The sequence below is a fragment of the Salmo salar genome, chromosome 11 (assembly GCF_965601325.2).
Source record: "Salmo salar chromosome 11, fSalSal1, whole genome shotgun sequence".
In the NCBI taxonomy this organism is placed as follows: Eukaryota; Metazoa; Chordata; class Actinopteri; order Salmoniformes; family Salmonidae; genus Salmo; species Salmo salar.
This window is the reverse complement of record NC_138301.1, coordinates 35,433,230-35,453,552: the sequence shown is the minus strand read 5'-3', so window position 1 is coordinate 35,453,552 and position 20,323 is coordinate 35,433,230. Positions and strand designations below refer to the sequence as shown.

Here is a 20,323-nt window from a genome sequence, read left to right as displayed (position 1 = left end):
AACCTCCAACGGTTGCAGGCAACCAACACTGAGCAAAACCAGGCATGAGTCACCCAACGCCCCCAATAACTGTGCCTTTTTACTCCATTAAGATACATGCAGGAGATAAAGCCCTTGAGGGCTCAATTGAAGATAAGAGCAGCATGACTGTGTGTGTGTCCCACTGTAAAGCAATGTGAGAGTTGCTATTTCACAATAGAGGGGATTGATTTGAGACCTTGATGCAGCCTAACACAGTACACTGGGCTTGGGTGTTTTAGAATGCAATTGTCCCCACAAATGAGAAGGACTGCCCAATTTACCCTAGCTACATTAACATTAGTAGCTGTAAGTTGCTTTAGATAAGAGCGTCTGCTAAATGACTCAAATGTAAATTTAATAAACAGTTAAATGGATGAGATCGGCACATAATTAGCGGTTTGGGTCCCATTCAGTGCAGAAAAGTCAGGCCCGAAGATCTCACTTCTCGGTATAAATTTTTTTTTAAACAACAACAGTTTAGACAAATTCTTATGATTAGAAATCAACTTACAAATCAGGGAGTGAATATTCAAATGGATGATTACAGGGGAATGTAGTTAAGCCACAGTTTATTGTGCAGGCAAAATTAAAGGCGCCATTACAATTGCCATCTATACATCATATGACAACAACACATTGCTGCTAGTGATGACTCATAGAAGAATATGCAGCAGCTGGCTGGTTATTAACCAATCATTTCATTCAAAAAATAGGCAGACAAGTGCAAGAGTGGGTGGTGCAGAAAGCATGTTCACTGGTGATGTTTCTGTTCATATCACACACACAGCAGTGATCAATGCTGACCTGTGTCTAATTAGTGAGTGTGAACTGTCAGCCACTAGTCACCCATCGATTGATAGCCCCCTGTTTAGGCTAAATATATTTCCAAACAACCCTGATGAATTTAACTTTGATTTAAGGATTATCCTTGTTGTAAGTATTAAAAACCTTATTGTTAACTACAGTCATTGTAGTTATATAGTAAACAATAACCACTGGCTTTTTTTTTTTTTTTAAAGCTAGTCTTATTTCGAAGTAACCTGCCTAACCATAACCTCAATGAATTGTGACACTGGTTTGACAGGTGCCCCGCTGCTTGACAGCAGAGAGCATTCACACCCTGCTGGCTTGCCTGTCCAACTTCTTTGATCAAACCAAACATGGCATTCCTATCTAGCTTGAGACCACTCATGCACTAATAAATCACACTTAATAATTCGATATTTATAGACAGGGATCTGCTTACCCTTGAGACAGTGAGATCTGTCATCAGCTGATCGAAGGCCCGCGTCTCCTCTGCTTGTTTCTGGTTGTGCAGCGCTATCTTTTCGCTGAACTTCCTGGGGTTTGAGCCACCCGAGCCCGGGGATCCGGACATGGTGTGGGCCGCACAGTTTCAAAACTTTACTTAAAAAATGTAAAGCGAGTGCTTGGGGCACAAATATCGATAGTGTGGTTTTGATTGTCAGTCCACTTTGAACGAATCCATCAGTGCTGCTTCAAATCGTCGCGTTGGCAAATCTTCGGTGCTACCTAACGTTAGCTTGATAGCCACATAAGTTAACAATAGTGAACAGTTCAGCTGACAAGTGTTTGTAAACAATCAAATTCCAAAATATGTGTTTACGGTGCCAGCAAGTAACGCTTACCGAAGTTATTGAGTTTTATACATCCCAACGTATTGTCAATGCATGTGAAAACATTTACATTTGTAAATAGTTAGCTAAACTAATAACAAGCCAACAACTTGTTTGAAAGCCAACAACTTGTTTGAAACTCAATCAGTAGCTAGTTATGCTAACTAGCTAGTGTGAGAGAGTACCAGTGCTAGCTAGCTACCTGTCACTTCCATTTTCTTCATTAACAATTTAGCTTAAAATAGTAACGTTATTTGAGGACGTATCCAACAATGCATTGTCAAGTGAGGCAATACGCGTAGCTAAATACCTAATAAGTACTTCAACCTCTTCAAAGCTATCAAAACTGTCATTTTATGCAGCGTGTAAAAATGTTCATCGATAGAAATTACAGCTACGCAACTAGCTCGTACAGTAGCTACCGCGTAATGCGACACGAACAACAGAGAAGCGCAACTAACGTTAGTTTACAAATCTTTAGCTATCTAAAACCATTTTTGCTACGTTGCCCTCGGCAGTTAGTTTGAATTACGCCCAAATATAGTTGTTAGCAATGTTTTCATTAGCGAATACTTCCCTTGTGGAGAAGATTTCGAAATGTCATTTCAACAAGTGTCGGAAAGATCTTACAGTAGCAGCGCGAGCGTTATCCAAATCAGCATGTAACATAATCCACTCTCTCGATCTCAAAAACATTGCTTTCGATTCTGGTCCTCTGATTTGGCAGACAGGCAGGTCGACTGTAACAGTTAGAACTATTTTTTTTTACGGGCTATATTTAGTTAGCATGTAAACATTAATATCCATGCGGCAAAGTCGAGCTTCCTCTCTTGTCTCCTCCTGTTGCATATCGCTCCATAGTTTGTCGGCTCTCGTTGGTGAGATCCCTTTCCCCACTGATCCTGCCACATAAAAAAAAACAGCTTGAAACTGTCAAAAAAAACCTTACCGGTTATGTCCACAGGAGGGCAATGAAGAACTCTTAAAGGGGATGTGTACCTGGCCACATTATCCAACTGAATATGGCAGCATGGAAACACTTCAAAGGAATCCTTTTCACTGCAGCCAATAACAAGTTTCCATTCCGTTTTTATGCGAGTTAAGTCATACAGTATAAATACAAAGTCAAGACAGCTGTGATAGAAACAGCCAACAGAAAAAGCCAACAGATAAATTGTTTGTTGACCTGGTGGGATCTTTTTGTTTCGATAAAATAAATGATAAAAGAAATGTCGGTCAAGCACCTTTATGTGCAAACATTTAAATAATAACCATCATATCGAAGTAAACTTGGAGTCACATGATGATATGGTGTGTGGTCCTCCCACTACTACTCAGGAAACCATGTAGTTTATTAGGCTACAGATGAAATAAATTATGAAGTTCACAGGGTGGTGAAAGTGCACGATGATGAGCTTGATGCTTCTTTCCACTAATTATCGAGGGTTTTATTCTGAAGATATGATTGATGCTTAACTGCCATTTGACAAATACAAATATTCTCGTTCTTATCCATAATCTTATCACGTAGACTAGCCTACCCGCAATGTATCTGTGAGCTGTTGGCTAGAGCACATGTGCCAAGACCACAGTTTTTGTGACAAAACTATTGGTAGAGATGAAAATGCACTGGATACACAATGAACTTTAGATTTTTATTCGGGACATGAAAACTTAAGCGAAAAAGTACATTTTGTGTGCACTACATCATCACACACTGATTTTTATCCGCAAGAAGTCAGATTTTCTTTATGCAGATTTTAAAATATTTGTATGAAAATCTGCCCTCAATTGGATGGAAACCTAGTTCAATAGTAGAGATGGTTGCCAAACTGAGATTATTTGACACTGGGGATCACTTGATACACTGAAATATGACTGTAACCACTTCTGAATATAACCTAGGAATGAAAATATAGCCTTAGTCTGAAAAAGTGTTTTTGCTTCATTATGTACATCATTTAATCATAGCATCCACTAAGATAAGAAACTGCATATTACATCATTTTGTGTATTTGAAACCATGGGGAACATGTTGCTATTTCTGTTGGTGTTTTGCTTGTGACACCTAGGCCAGGATTTAATCAGATCAGCCTGTCAACAATGGGCCTTTTAAAAGCAATGTTACCATGTTCACATTCTAGGTAAACTCTGCAGATATTTTCATCTCAATTGGAAATAGCATTTAAATAATAATACAAATTAGGTGGGTGCTTATATTTGTCCAACTTCCGGCCTAGCCTTTATCATACGGTTGTTCAGCCTCATTATTTAGTGAACTGAATGGTAATTGACCTGGATACAAATGTCTACTAAATAAATGGAAACATTTAAGTGCTCATAACAATCATAAATATGTATTTTACCACAGTGGAATACACGTGAAAGTAAATTAGCTTGATTTATTCAGTTTCTTAAATTGTACTTTTCATTCTCAAACCTATCCAATCATCCATGGACATACAGTACTAGGACCTGCTGGCTAGTGTCCACATGGATAAAAAAATATTGAATATAAAAGACATCATACAATGCAAATGAAATTATACTGACATTCTGCAAAACAATACATTTTAACTAATAGGACCAGTTTCCCAGACACAGATTAGGTTAATCCTGAATCTCTATTGAAAATATTTTTCAGTCCAGGACTAGGCTGGATCTGGTTTTGGGAAACCTTCCTTTAAAGTTATTTTACTATTCATAAATAGTGTGCATAATAAATGTGTATTTCACAATTTATAAAACATTCATGTATATTCATGTGTAAGCATTCTAAGCATTTAATCATTTAAAAAGCATCTTAATGTTTTAAAGTGTCACCATTTTTTTATAAGTCACAGGTAATCTCACAAAATATTGCTTGTGTATGATATAAAAGTGAAATAAATGACATTGCATTATTAAAGCTTTATTAGTTTTAAAACATGTAAAACATTCTATGGACTATGGGCAAAACATAGCACAGAAAGAGCCTAGGCTCCTAGATAACTATATCCTGGTTAGGCCCAGTGTAAATTAACCTGTGTACCCTTGTATTGAAGTTAAAAAAAACAAACATTTCAAATCATTTATGACAGGGCAGTACTGTATATAACGATTTCCAGTCTTCTGAAATGGAGCCGATTGTCATAAGGATTCTGTGCCGAGACGGTTTGTTTAGTGCACAGTGAGTGACATCTACTGGAACCTAAAGCATCGCTCTTCATTGTTATATAACACTGCACTCTAGACTGGAGTGTATGAACGGTTTCCTTTAGAGTGGTGAACGGAGTAAAATCAACTGAAGTCACCGTATTTTCAATTAATAGTGAATGTGTACTAAAGCGCTACGAAACGTGATTTGTTCTAAGACAACTATGCTCCTTAAAAGGAAAATAAAAGAAAGTAATGTTAACGCTACTTGGAGGACTGACAACACAAAGAATAAATAAGGACAGTTTTCGTTTATAAATTTATTTAACACAAAGCATGATAACACATCTTTTCTACATTGATTGTTCAGTTTAGTCTACTCTTGAAAGGCTATTTCCTATGCCAATAGTGGATTTGCAAGTTTCTTAAAGCTATACTGTATGACAAAATTGCTTGTGTGATGTCATCAACATGCAACTGTTGAACTGTGTTTCAAATAACTGGAAAACAAGCACCTGACACAGACAAATCCATATCTTATACCTTTGACAGTCTTACAGTAACATAGTAACACAAAACGCAACAAGCACTCTGGATCCTGACGAAGATACACTTGGAGCATCCAGCAGGCTTCCGGTGGATTTTTCCTTGGCGAATAAGGCACATACCGTACGGTGAATATTCCATCTCAATAAGGCACATAATGAATACATATACTTAAAGTAGTGCGGAAGAGGGGGAAACCGAGCTAAGGTAAGACAGCATAGAGCCAAGGCCCTCTGTTAGATGTTCTGTTCCCAACAGTGTCTGTAGCCCCCTCTCATCTTTCCCTCCCTCTCCCCGTCTCATCCATCTATTTTCCGTAAAACTTCTTGTTGAGCAGGAAGATGAGCAGGTTGACATTGATGGTGGCCCTGTCGAAGAGCTTCATCACAGCCACACCCTCGTACTGCAGCTGCAGGAGGTCCTGGGAGAGAGAAGAGAAGGAAGAGATGGAGGGAAGAGTAAGAGAGAGATGGAGAGGGGGGAGAGGGAGGGAGAGGCAGGAAGAGGAGCAGAGAAAGGAGAGAGCGAGGGAGATGAGGAGAAATGGAGAAGGAATCATTCGAAAAAGTATTAAAGACAGAAATATCATCAACAAAACATAAAATCCCATTTGACCACCACCTTTCTCACATCCCAGCATCACTGTACATCCTTCATTAATATATGTATACCTGGTATTCCAACTGTAACGTCTCCAAGTGCACTCCCATGAACTTGGCCTTCACATCGAACACTCCAACCGCCTCCGACGGAGAGATCTCAAAGATAACGTTCTTAAACCTGTGTGTGGGGGAGGGGGATGTCACACAATGTACACTACCAGCTATATGACATACAGTACATTGAGTTTGGTGTGGTCTCTGAACAGGTGCCCACTCAGTTAGGGTTTGTGTGTACGCCACTATGCAGGTATGGGAATTATACGGGCAGGTACAAATTATGGGTAGAGTAGGCTACGGCCACACAGACTAAATCTTGTAGGTTGTCGACTTTCAAAAGATCAACCCAGGTCAACTACTATCATTCATCAACAGATGACTCCCATTAAAATAAATACTGTCTCAAACCAGATGTTTCAGACACAAATGATCTGTGTGTAGCCACAGACTAGAGTACATCATGTTTAGGTTCTTTAACGGCTTGGATACCGAACAACTGTAAACTGGATCTGATGTCTCGGTGCAGTCGATTGTATGACTTAAAATGTTTACGTGAAAGTGTTTTATTTTGACTGATCAGATTTGTCGTTGATAGCCTTGGATTGATTGGTTGATTGATTAAAATAGGACAGAAAGGGGCACAGCTCCCCTCACACATTGAGCTAAAACATTAACCTTTGCCTAAAACTAAGGATTTGTGTGATGTCATGAGATGTATCCATGTTACATATATATCCCATACAGCTAACATTCAAGACAACATTTGGTAAACAATTATTAACTAAACATCCAAGGTGTATCTTTAACTTACTGGTTTGTCTGCAGGTCTTCCAAGGTCTATCTTTAACTTACTGGTTTGTCTGCAGGTCTTCCAAGGTCTATCTTTAACTTACTGGTTTGTCTGCAGGTCTTCCAAGGTCTATCTTTAACTTACTGGTTTGTCTGCAGGTCTTCCAAGGTCTATCTTTAACTTACTGGTTTGTCTGCAGGTCTTCCAAGGTCTATCTTTAACTTACTGGTTTGTCTGCAGGTCTTCAATCTCGATCAGCACACCCTTCTCATGGAGGCGAGCGGCGGTGTACTTCTGAGACACCTGTTTACTCTTCTTGGCCTTGGTGTCACCTGGCTTCTTTGACAGCCTGAGGAGGGAGGGAGAGAAGATAGTGTTATGGACACTGTCACACATCGTAACAGAGGAAATAGCAGTCCATGTAATGATGTTCCCTCAACCTGAGTTACAGTTGCCTTCTGCTAGAAACTTAACATTTCGGTAGTTCCATTCCATTTCAGGGTCGTGTTCACTAGGCATGGAATTAAAACTTAATAAAAAATGGAGAGGTACTTCCTAGACTTGTCCAATAACAAACGCTTGTTACGTTTTTCAACGTGTGTCCTAATGAACACAACCCAGATGTAAAAAGTATGACGATGGCTCCACCCAGCCCTCAAATAGGTTCAAACCCTTGACGTCTGCAGTGCAAGTTTCCCCGTCTATCTTATTCACTTACACCCTGCACCCTACAACAGTTCTGTAATAACAATTCAGAGTTGAGCTCTTGATCCTTTATTCTACTGACACACAAAACATCCTCCAGCAACACTGGGATTCCAACCTGCATCCCTCCGGTCACCGGCCCACCTCTCAAACCTGGAGGCTAGCGTCTTCCCTCTGGTATGAAGAGAAAGGCCACTCACTTTCCCTTGTTGCTGGCCAGGTTGTCCATGCAGGTCTTGATGTACTGATTGTAGTAGTCAATCTGGACGTTGTAGAAGGCGGTCTTAGAGTTGAGGGCGGTGTTGGTCTGTTGGAGCTTCACCAGCTCCGCCTTCCTCCGCTGCCGATACCGCCGCTGGTTTCGGATGTCCTGGAACACACACACACACACGTTATATTTAATGTGGCACATCCACAATAACACGTATACTATAAGTACCACACACACATCACGTGACAGACACAGAAACACTGACACTCTCTCACACAGTACCATGGCGATGACATTGATGAGATCCTGGAAGTGGTTCAAGGGGTGGACACACACACACAGCTTCAACTAGCGAGCTGTACAGTACCTTGGCGATGTCGTTGATGAGGTCCTGGTAGCGGTTCTCAGGGTGCACCTTGCCCAGCTCTGCCAGGCGCTGCAGGTTGCTCCTGATCTTGTCCTTCTTGCCCTGCAGCGTCAGGCTGTCATCCACCACCGGCTTGGCCTGCTTCATCTTCTCCGGGGTTTTGGCATCACGGATGGCCCGCCGCTGCATAGCACGCTGGTACTCCACATCCTGGAGGGAAAACAGGGGTGGTGTCATGTGTTGCTGTGGCGTGAAGATTCCCCAAGGCACAGATCTAGGATCAGCTTCCCTTCACCCAATTCTAACCTAAATAGTGGGGAAAATGCTAAACTGACTCAAGATCAGCATCTTGGAGGCAACTTCACCCTTTTCTGTCACTCTGCATAAATCATAGTTGAATAAAGCCAAGCAAAAGTGATCACTCCCGAACCCAGAGGAAGTCCTACTCAGTTGACAACTTTAAACTGGTGCATGCTATCAGTCTTTGTTATGTGCCCTCTCTGCTTTATTTAACTCTATGGCACAACCATATAATCAAAAACAAAGATAAAGTGTTAGTGTGTGAGCTGCTAACTAACATTACAGGTTTGCATCCTTCCCTCGCCCTCAATTCAAATACATTTATTTGCATGGGAAACATACAGTGGATATAAAAAGTCTACACACCCCTGTTAAAATGCCAGGTTTTTGTGACGTAAAATAATGAGACAAAGATAAATCATGTCAGAACTTTTTCCACCTTTAATGTGACCTACAACGTGAACAATTCAATTGAAAAACAAACTGAAATCTTTGAGAAAAAAACAAAAAAACCTCAATAACCTGGTTGCATAAGTGTGCTCACCCTTAAACTAATACTTTGTTGAAGCACCTTTTGATTTTATTACAGCACTCAGTCTTTTTGGGTAGGAGTCTATTAGCATGGCACATCTTGATGTGGCAATATTTGCCCACTCTTCTTTGCAAAAGCGCTCCAAATCTGTCAGATTGCGAGGACATCTCCTGTGCACAGCCCTCTTCAGATCACCCCAGAGATTTTCAATTGGATTCAGGTCTGGGCTCTGGCTGGGCCATTCCAAAACGTTAATCTTCTTCTGGTGAAGCCATGCTTTCATGGATTTGGATGTGTGCTTTGGGTCGTTGTCGTGCTGAAAACTTCCTCTTCATCTTCAGCTTTCTAACGGACGCCTGAAGGTTTTGTGCCAAAATTGCCTGGTATTTGGAACTGTTCATAATTCCCCCACCCTGACTAAGGCCCCGGTTCCAGCTGAAGAAAAACAGCCCCAAAGCCTGATGCTGCCACCACCATGCTTCACTGTGGGTATGGTGTTCTTTGGGTGATGTGCAGTGTTGTTTTTGAGCCAAACATACCTTTTGGAATTATGGCCATAAAGTTCAACCTTGGTTTCATCAGACCATAACACATTTTCCCACGTGCTTTTGGGGGACTTGATGTTTGTTTTTGCAAACTTCAGCTGGACTTGGATGTTTTTCATTGTAAGAAAAGGCTTCCGTCTTGCCACCCTACCCCATAGCCCATTCATATGAAGAATACGGGAGATTGTTGTCACATGTAGCACACAGCCAGTACTTGCCAGAAATTCCTGCAGTTCCTTTAATGTTGCTGTAGGCCTCTTGGAAGCATCCCTGACCAGTTTTCTTATCGTCTTTTCATAAATTTTGGAGGGACGTCCAGTTCTTGGTAATGTCTCTGTGGTGCCATATTTTCTCCACTTGATGATGACTGTCTTCACTGTGTTCCATGGTATATGTAATGCTTTGGAAATTCTTTTGTACCCTTCTCCTGACTGATATCTTTCAACAATGAGATCCCTCTGATGCTTTGGAAGCTCTCTGCGGACCATGGCTTTTGCTCTGAGATGCAACTAAGAAAATGTCAGGAAAATCCTACTAGAACAGCTGAACTTCATTTGTGATTAATCAGAGTCACTTTAAATGATGGTAGGTGTGTAATGACTTCTATTTAACATGAGTTTGAATATGATTGGTTCATTCTGAACACAGCCACATCCCCAGTTATAAGAGGGTGTGCACACTTATGCAACCAGGTTATTGTAAGGTTTTTATTTTTCATTTTTCCCCCTCGAAGATTTCAGTTTGTTTTTCAATTGAATTGTTCACATTGTAGGTCACATTAACAGTAGAAAAAGTTCTGACATGATTTATCTTTGTCTCATTCTTTTACATCACAAAAACCTGGCATTTTAACAGGGGTGTGTAGACTTTTTATATCCACTGTATGTTTACATTGCCAAACCAAATGAAATAGATAAACAATCCGAAATGAACAGTAAACATTACACACAAGTTAAAAGAATAGAGACAATTCAAATGTTATTATGGCTATGTACAGTGTTGTAAAAATTAGCAAATAGTTGAAGTACAAAAGGGAAAATAAATAAACATAGTAAATATGGGTTGTATTTACAAATGGTGTTTGTGCCTCACTGGTTACTCTTTTCTTGTGGCAACAGGTCACAAATCTTACTACTGTGATTGCACACGGTGGTATTTCACCAAATAGATATGGGAGTTTATCAAAATTTGATTTGTTTTCAAATTCTTTGTGGATCTGTGTAATCTGAGGCAAATATGTGTCTCTAATATGGTCATACATTTGGAAGGAGGTTAGGAAGTGCAGCTCAGTTTCCACCTAGTTTTGCAGTGGTGGAAAAAGTACCCAATTGGTAGTTAGTCTTGTCCCATCGCTGCAACTCCCGTACGGACTCGGGAGAGGCAAAGGTCGAGAGCCATGTGTCCTCCGAAACACGGCCCTGCCAAGCCGCACTGCTTCTTGACACACTGCTCGATTAACCCGATGTGTCGAAGGAAACACTGTACAACTGGCGATCGTGTCAGCGTGCATGCGCCCGGCCCGCCACAGGAGTCACTAGAGCGCGATGGGACAAGGACATCCAGGCCAAACCCTCCCCTAACCCAGACGACGCTGGGCCAATTGTGCGTCGCATCATGGGCCTTGCGGTTGCAGCCAGCTGCGACACAGCCTGGGATCGAACCCATATCTGTAGTGACGCCTCAAGCCTTGCAGTGCCTTACACCGCTGCGCCACTCGGGAGGCGCCTAAAGCCTTTTTGAAATCAACAAAGCATGAAGACTTTGCCTTTGTTTTGTTTCTTTGTCAATTAGAGTGTGCAGGGTACGAAAATTAGGCGCACAAGTATCATACCCCAAGACATGCTAACCTCTCACCATTACAATAACAGGGGGTATGATATTTAAGCCGCTTACCTTTTCACTCATCATTATTCATTCGGGACTATCCGTAATCATGGTAGCATCCACATTAATGTAAAGTGTTTAGAAACACTCTATTCTTATTTACAATAAAGCGACTTAAATTATTTACCATTAATTTCTATTGGGCACAAAATAATCATAAACACAACCAAAACAGCAAATGCATCCAACAAGGTTGTAGAGTCCCAAGCTTGATTTTATCATCGCATGCTAGGAATATGGGACCAAACACTAACGTTTTGACTACTTTAATAGGTCCCCTAAAAATGGGGGGACTATGTACAAAAAAAAGCGCTGTAATTTGGATGAAAATACCCTCAAATTAAAAGCTGACAGTAAGTACTTTAACCTCAGTCATTGTATCATTTCAAATCCAAAGAGCTGGAGTAAAGAGCCAAAACAACAACAAAATGTGTCACTGTCAATGTACTGTTTAGGCGTTAAGTTTCCACCTTCACTATTGCACTGAAACGTTTTGTCCAGGTCTCCCTCTCCCTCCTCAGTGTCTCACCTGTTCAGGACTGGCAGCACCTTCCAGAATCTCAGTGAGAGTTTCTCCAGGTTGGAACCGGATCACGTCCACGATCAGCCGCTTGGTGCTGGAGAGAGAAAGACAGGGGGAAAGAGACATAGGAGCTATTCTAGGGCGTCGAGACAACAGTAGGGGTTTTTAGCTGCTAGACTGTTAGCGTAACTTTTAGCCGGTGTGAGCAGAGCGAAAGCCACTTTATGCTATGGTTCTTGGGTGTGAGCTGTGAGTCGAAATCTTGAAAATACAACCAGAGCGGAAAAACATTTGAGCAGCGTGAGCCTCCCGCGGAGCCGGCACTCACGCCCAGGTTTCATTGAAATTAATTGGAGCGTCTCACGCTCTGCAAAGGTTACGCCTCTGGTGTAGCAGGCCAGAAAGAGGAGGTTCAGCTGGGAACGCACAAACAACTGAGGAGTCTGGGAACTAAATTTGGCCTCCTTTTGAACACCTTGGATCAAATTGCTTAAAAAATCTGTCCTCTCCTTCATCTGCAATGATTGGAAATGAAACTTGGCAGGTGAAAACAATATGGTGGCATCTCATCATTAGGCTGGCTTACACCTGGTCAGTTCTTTCAAATAAGAGCAGTCGAGAAGGCAAAGAGAGGACCGATTTAGACAATTGAGAAAGAGCACTAAGGAAGTGTGTATTTTTTATTGTATACAAATATTACTCTTACTTAAGCAGTAGAGTCCTGGCATCCATCTCGGCATTGGCCTCTCCGGGGACGTCAAACTTGTTGGCAAGGGTGAGGGACACCTCCGTCTTCCCCATCGTCTCCCTGTTGGGGTCCCCTGGAGGGAGGGGGTTCTCACCTGGAGGGAGAACGGGGGACAGTTAGGGGTTAGGAAGTTGGGATTCTACAGTGGACGTGAATGACACATGAAATTGTGGGGAGGGTGGAAGGAAGCTCTAAGAGGGGAGACCGATAACAGGCGAGACATTTAGGAGACTATGGTTTCTTCACTGATGGGGTAGAACAGAGCAGATACACCACAGACACATGAAACATTTAATAGGCCTGTTCCTTTCTCATCTTGCCCCTCTACATTTTACATGTATGAATATATGAACAGCATACTTTTGTCTACGGTACTGACCGATGGGGAACTCTATGGAATATCTACGGTACTGACCGATGGGGGACTCTATGGAATATCTACGGTACTGACCGATGGGGGACTCTATGGAATATCTACGGTACTGACCGATGGGGGACTCTATGGAATATCTACGGTACTGACCGATGGGGGACTCTATGGAATATCTACGGTACTGACTGATGGGGGACTCTATGGAATATCTACGGTACTGACCGATGGGGGACTCTATGGAATATCTACGGTACTGACCGATGAGGGACTATGGAATATCTACGGTACTGACAGATGAGGGACTATAGAATATCTACGGTACTGACCGATGAGGGACTATAGAATATCTACGGTACTGACCGATGAGGGACTATAGAATATCTACGGTACTGACCGATGAGGGACTCTATGGTGGGCACCTCTCCCAGGTCCTCCAGCAGCTCGTGGATGGGGTCGTTGTGCTCCGAGGCGATGGCATCCTGGTGGTCCAACAGCAGCTGGTGGTCCAACATTACAATGTGAAAATCTTTATTGTCCACACAATGTGGACATTTGCCTTTGGCTTCATATGGGAGAAAACACTAAAAACACATTATCCCTCTGTGGTACTGGCTATGAGAAAATACACTAGTACTTAGTCACAAATTGTACAAAAATGACTCCACATATAATTTGGGTTTTTCACAACAGAGAAAAAGTAAACTCACTGAGATAAGTGTGTAAGAGAGTACTCATTTTTATTTGGGCAGAAACAAGCATGTCTTCCTGTGTGTGTGACTGACCGTGTGCGTGTGTGTGACTGACCGTGTGCGTGTGTGTGTGTGTGACTGACCGTGTGCGTGTGGGGGGCGCCGTGTGCGTGTGTGTGTGTGGACTGACCGTGTGCGTGTTGATGACCTCCCCTATAGAGATGTAGATGACAGGTTTCTGAAGTGTGACCAGGTCAGAGTACTGATCCACGTTGAACTTGTCCTCCAATGACGGGACGTCACACGCCGCCAAGAAGAAACGCCTGCGGCGGGACAACAGAGATACAAGGAGGGTAAGAAGCTATGCACATGCCCCGCCCACCTCAGGACACCCTCTTACCAGCCATTATTTCCATGTTTAAGTTGGGTGTAAATTCACGCATCACAATTTTTGGTGGACGATTTATTTAAAAAAAGAGAAGCAATGCATATTCTACCTCATGCTTGTACAAAGCACATTTTCATGTTGTTTTTATGATCCTGTAAATGTCTTCTGACCCGTCAAACACGCGCCAGTCCCCGTCAAACACGCGCCAGTCCCCGTCAAACACGCGCCAGTCCCCGTCAAACACGCGCCAGTCCCCGTCAAACACGCGCCAGTCCCCGTCAAACACGCGCCAGTCCCCGTCAAACACGCGCCAGTCCCCGTCAAACACGCGCCAGTCCCCGTCAAACACGCGCCAGTCCCCGTCAAACACGCGCCAGTCCCCGTGTCAAACACGCGCCAGTCCCCGTCAAACACGCGCCAGTCCCCGTCAAACACGCGCCAGTCCCCGTCAAACACGCGCCAGTCCCCGTCAAACACGCGCCAGTCCCCGTCAAACACGCGCCAGTCCCCGTCAAACACGCGCCAGTCCCCGTCAAAGGATCAACAATGGCACGTGTTTTTTGATCTGCATCCATTTCAATGTTGATGCTTAGATGGGGATTAAACGCATCAAGATAATATTTATGGCACAAGACAGAGGTAAAAGTGATAAATGTTTTCCATTTGAACATTTTCCATAGCATGCCCTAATGAACACGACCCATAAAGAATGTCCTCTACTGCACCTGAACTTCTGGTAGGAGCTGCTGAGGTACTCGTTGATGGGGTTGAGGTGGGCGTTGTCCCCCAAGAACATCTTATTGGATGCGGCGTGCTGCAGCATCTTGGCGATGGAGCCCAGGTTCCGCCGTTGGTCTGTGGTCAGCTGACCTCCGGCCGACAGGTCGATGATGTCGAAGGCATCGGGCGCCACGATGGCCGGATTCATGTAGCGGTAGTACAGCAGGTTACCCACGATCTGAACACACACACACCCCCGTTAGATACAGTACCTCCTGTAGGCATCACAGGCAACACCAAGCCTGGCAAGGGACACCAATGAACAGGGTTTTACTGTTGCTGTGTCCCAGTAGTCTTGGAACACTTTTCTTTATAGCCAATACATTATAGCCACTAATCTTGGACTTGAAAAAGTTAAGTAATGTTCAGAGATTCAAACTTAGTAGTCAGGGAGAAAAGGAGACGAGGGAAGTTTGCAGCGAAGAGGAAGGAAGGTTTTTAACAGAATTGGTATGCAGCCTGGGTGTTTGTAGAGGGGGGACTGTCTCACCTCGTCTCAGCAGGACTACAGAAAAACATGTTCCAACAGAGGTGAGAAGACAAGGGAGGAGAGCATAGCTGTAGAAAGGGGAGGAAGAGAGAAGGAGAACAAGGGAGAGAGGAGAGATGGAGTTAAGGAGAGGGAAGAGGAGAAAGAAGGAAACCACATTCAGTAAAAGAGTGATACCAAGTCAAGCTCACCAGGATAACAGTGCAAGTAGCACAGTAGAGCAGAGCACAGTAGAGCAGAGCACAGTAGAGCAGAGTTCTAGTAGTACAGTATAACAGTTGACTGTGGTATAAGAATGATAGAATGACACCTTTAGAAGCTCATCCTCTGTAGCGTCGGGGAACTTCTCATGGAGTGTGTCCTTCAGCACCTTGGAGGTGAAACGCATCCCATACCTGACACACACAAAGACCAATTTCTTTCCTTTTCTAGAATGTATTTAGAACTGGTTTATTCCCTATATAAGTGACCCCATCTCATAGAAGTGATAAGCGTATAACCCACAGTAGCTGGTCATGTTCTGTAGAGCAGGGATGAAAAACAGAGTCACTCAGGCTACATTAATGTCTGCTGCTTCTCCTTTACAACATTTAAAACTATCAATTCATGTCACAGATTCCAGGTCTAAATCACCTGTTGATAAAAAGGCAAGGTTGAGAACTAGTGGATGTGGCCCTCGAGGGCCGTAGTAGTTTGGACCGAGCCCTATTAGAGAGCAGCATGGAAATATAAATGACTATATATAAATGACGTTCAGTGACAGGTGGACAGGCAGCCATATTGAGTGTAGCCATGAGTGTTCCAATCAAATCACTGTGGTCTGAAGGGCTCTGTCACTTCTCGTAATTCCATTGAGAACAGAGCTAGAGACACTTACGGGATTTTGTCCACAGAGACAATGATAGCGGACAGGAACTTGTCTGTGACCATCCTCATGTTCTTGATGGACGCTTCCAGACGAGTGCGCACCTCCTCGTGACTCATAGCCTGCTCTGGTGTTACCTCATAGGGTAGTTTACTGTTGGAGAAGAGAGGGGGAGGAGAGGCAAGAGGTGGTACAGAAAGGGGGGAGGGAAAGAGCGAGAGAAAGGTATACAGTCATACAATTTCACTCAGAAATTGTTACGACAGCTCTAATACTTTCCATCTTTGAACAGTTGACGCCAAACTCCAACTCCTCTCTGACAGTCTCCTTAGAACTCCATTACCCAGACTCCTCCTCCTCTCACCTGGCCTCTCCAGTTTGTGTCTCCATCTGGTTGACCCAGCTCTTGTAGATGTCCACCGGGTCAGTCTTGATGTTCAGCGTCTTGTCGTCCATGATTTCCTTGACGACAGGTGCCAGGATCTGACGCAGTGCATTCTGGCCTCGGGCGCCGCGGTTGAAGCTCACCACCATCTTGATGACCGTGGGGTTGCCCGTGACGATCTCCTGGATCTGGTCCACTTTGGATCTGAGAACACAAGGTTAGGAACATGGTGAGACACTGCTAGACTGTATAAGTGTTTGTGTGGCTCAGTTGGTAGAGCATAGCGCTTCGTCGCCAAGGCTCATGTGTTCGAATCCCGCTAGGGCTACCTATATGAAATATGCATGACTAAGTGGCATATGCTATGTGGTTCAATCCCTGAATGCTGATTGGCTGACAGCCGTGGTATATCAGACCGTATACCACGGGTATGACAAAACACTTATTTTTACTGCTGTAATTACATTGGTAACCAGTTTATAATAGCAATATAGCACCACGGGGGTTTGTGGTATATGGCCAATATACCATGGCTAAGGGCTGTATCCAGGCACTCCACGTTGCGTCATGCGTAAGAACAACCCTTAGCCGTGGTATATTGGCCATATACCACACCTCCTCAGGCCTTATTGATGAATCCCATTGTTTCAAGTATTAGCTCCTCACTTGATCTCCTCCTGCAGGGCAGTCTTGAAGAGTTTGAGCAGCAGGTACTCCTCTCTCTGGTTGGAGGCGTAGTTATACAGGGTGAAGATCACAGAGTCCATGAACTTAGTGGACTTATTCTGGGGCATCTGGAAGATCAGCTTGGCCAGGTAGGTGGGGTTGGTCTGCCGGGAGGACAGAAAGGAAACAAGTTAACTACGGTTAGATTGGATGTTTTCCTGTTCCGTTTGTATAGTCTGTCTAGCTTACTGTCACCTACAGTATTTTATGTTTCTCAACTGTTTGCGAGTGGGATTCTCTTTGCAGTACAGCTTTGCTAACTGTTTGAGGAGATGGATAGATGTGCGTTGACACACAGTATCTACAGTACCTGCAGCAGGTAGAAGAGATACTGATAGGCCTCCAGCTTGAGCCTCTTCTCCTTGCTCAGAGCCTTCAGGCCTCCTCTCTGTTTGTTCATCATCATCAGGTTGGACAGCTCGCCCTTGTTCTTCTTGGTCAGCTTGTTGCTGTGGGACACCACCTCCTGCAGGGTGATCTTGTTCTTGACCAGCAGGCCGATCTTGATGTCCATCAGGTTCAGGTCATTCTCCAGCTGCTGGTTGGAGCGGATGTTGGTGATCACCTCCTCCCGGAGCCTCATCAAGTCCAGCTCTTCCTGGAAGTCCTGGTCGCTGTGGTCCAGGAGGTGGACGAACTTGCGCACCACCGCCATGGGAGGGTCGTCAGCATTGACTGTGTGAGAGAGACAGTGAGAGAGACAGTGAGAGAGAGAGAGGGATTCAGTCAGGATGGAGTCGTATGTGGCAGAAAGAACAGCTGGGAGATGAGACTCCGTACAGAGAGAAGACGGTGAAAAGAGAAAGCCAGTGGTGAGTGAGGGTTCTCATCATCATCATCATCATACTACTCACTGAGTGTCTTGTAGTCATCTCTGGCTTTGTTGGCTCTGATGAACGCCTGGATCTTCACCACATCATTGATCTGCCAGAACAGAGCAAACAGCAGTCACTTCACTGATCAAGAACATGACTGTGTCCCAAATGGCACCCCATTCATTCCCTTAATAGGGCTCTGGTCAGAAGTAGTGCACTATATAGGGAATAGGGTGCTATTTGGGACGCAAGACATATGTAAAGAGAAACATTACGTTGGTAATCTGCAGTTAGTCGGACATTTAATATGTCCCAAATGGCACCCAAATTGTGTCAGGCGAGGATTAAAGAGTTAGATGTGACGTCATACAGTGATTACAGAAGACTAGAGAACAGACAGCCCTGGGCACACCATATAACTACAACTCACCTCAATCAATCACATTTATATAGCGCTTTTTACTAAATTGACAGCGTGCTTCGCTGTTACCTGGGCTAGAGTCAAGTAGTAGCATAGTAACAAGGCAACATTCCCTGGGAGCAGGAAACCTCGACAGGAACCAGACTCTACAAGCTACTGGACCGTCTAGATTTTATTGTTTTTCGTCAAAGATTCATACTCATTTTACATACATACCTTCTTTTCTTTAACTTAGAAATTGCACTGTTGGTTAGAGCCTGTAAGTAAGCATTTCACTATAAGATCTACACCTGTTGTATTCGGCGCGCGTGACAAATAAACTGATTTGATTTATAGTAATTCACCCTCAAACTCAACTCTGGACCTGGAAGCCAGTTCCACTGCGTTTTTTCATTGTTCCCCTCTAATCAGGGACTGATTTAGACCTGGGACACCAGGTGGGTCGAATTAATTATCAGGTAGAACAGAAAATCAGCAGGCTCCAGATCTCGTAGGGTAACAGTTGAGTACCCCTGATATATCAAATGGTTAACATTTGTTCAACCTGGGATTCAAACTACCCACTACTAATACGCTACTAATACATTCAAATGACGTGCGTATCTTGTAAAATAAGGGTTAACTAAATAAATCAACTCACATGGTCCTTGAAGTGCTTCAGGCGGTCTCTGTACTTCTTGCGAGCTTGGTGCATCCTCACCATCGACTGGATCTAAAAAATAACAAAACTAGGTCAATACTAAAAAAAGCTCTGAAGTTCACCAAAAACCTCAGACTTAAAGGAAAAGCAGCACAGCCTCATGTTCATTAAGGCCCAAAAGAGAAGAAAGTGGACTAAAACCGGGAGGGACAACCTGGACTTGTCCAATAAGAAAAGGACTTGTTTATTTTGCAAAGCGTTTTAGAACGCTGCATGCCCCAATGAACAGGACCCACCAATCAAGGTCATGTATTATTGTTTTATTATAAAGAGGGCGACACGTACAGTAGGTGGAGACCTTACCTTTACAGCATCCTCGCTGTGGTCATTCAGGTACTCCTTCCTCTTTATATACACCTTCCTCTGCTTGTAGCCTCTAAAATGAGCCTGTAAGATAGACAGACAAATATACAGGAGCAGTGTTAAGAAGCACAGGAGCATTTTTAGGGCCAGATTCACAGACAGTTTGAGTCCTAGACAAAAATCATGCTCAATGGAGAATCACCATTGAAAGTGCTCTAAAACAAGGCTTAATCTGGGTCTGGGAAACTGGCCCTTAAAGTTCAACATGGCAATAAAGTGGTAGAATGTTTTCTTTAAAATGTCAGCTGATCCACTTGGCCCAAAACCTTCAGTGTTTGCAGAACTGGATAGATGTACAGTTGAAGGCTTAGGGCTAAGGGAATGATTTGAGACTGGCTGTGTAGCACTGGGGTTGTATAGGTTCTATCACATCCAGACATGATTTTTATTTATCCTTTATTTAACTAGGCAAGTCAGTTAAGAACAAATTCTCATTTACAATGATGGCCTAGGAACAGTGGGTTAACTGCCTTGTTCAGGGGCAGAATTACAGATTTTAACCTCGTCAGCTCGGGGATTTGATCGAGCAACTTTTTGGTTACTAGCCCAAGCTCTACCTGCCGCCCCTGGAGTCCCATAGGCATACAGAATTTGGAGTCCCATAGGCATACAGCATTTGGAGTCCCATAGGCATACAGAATTTGGAGTCCCATAGGCATACAGAATTTGGAGTCCCATAGGCATACAGAATTTGGAGTCCCATAGACCGTCATTGTAAATAAGAA

General features: G+C 43.4%; 1 protein-coding gene across 1 annotated transcript in view; it reads right to left on the bottom strand.

The window, feature by feature from the left end:
• Window positions 1–5,098: 5,098 nt before the first annotated feature.
• Window positions 5,099–20,323, bottom strand: part of LOC100380768 (ras GTPase-activating-like protein IQGAP1) — a 59,703-nt gene continuing 44,478 nt past the window's right edge. The window contains exons 20-37 of the mRNA XM_014127433.3: window positions 19,539–19,622; window positions 19,176–19,247; window positions 18,154–18,223; window positions 17,610–17,974; window positions 17,240–17,403; window positions 16,553–16,777; window positions 16,201–16,341; window positions 15,634–15,718; window positions 14,779–15,011; window positions 13,856–13,988; window positions 13,371–13,473; window positions 12,562–12,697; window positions 11,862–11,949; window positions 8,072–8,281; window positions 7,694–7,863; window positions 7,015–7,137; window positions 6,011–6,119; window positions 5,099–5,760 (exon numbers count right to left, since the gene is read on the bottom strand). Of these exons, the coding sequence (XP_013982908.2) occupies window positions 5,647–5,760; window positions 6,011–6,119; window positions 7,015–7,137; window positions 7,694–7,863; window positions 8,072–8,281; window positions 11,862–11,949; window positions 12,562–12,697; window positions 13,371–13,473; window positions 13,856–13,988; window positions 14,779–15,011; window positions 15,634–15,718; window positions 16,201–16,341; window positions 16,553–16,777; window positions 17,240–17,403; window positions 17,610–17,974; window positions 18,154–18,223; window positions 19,176–19,247; window positions 19,539–19,622 (2,625 nt within the window). The 3' untranslated portion in view covers window positions 5,099–5,646. The remainder of the gene's footprint in view (window positions 5,761–6,010; window positions 6,120–7,014; window positions 7,138–7,693; window positions 7,864–8,071; window positions 8,282–11,861; window positions 11,950–12,561; window positions 12,698–13,370; window positions 13,474–13,855; window positions 13,989–14,778; window positions 15,012–15,633; window positions 15,719–16,200; window positions 16,342–16,552; window positions 16,778–17,239; window positions 17,404–17,609; window positions 17,975–18,153; window positions 18,224–19,175; window positions 19,248–19,538; window positions 19,623–20,323) is intronic.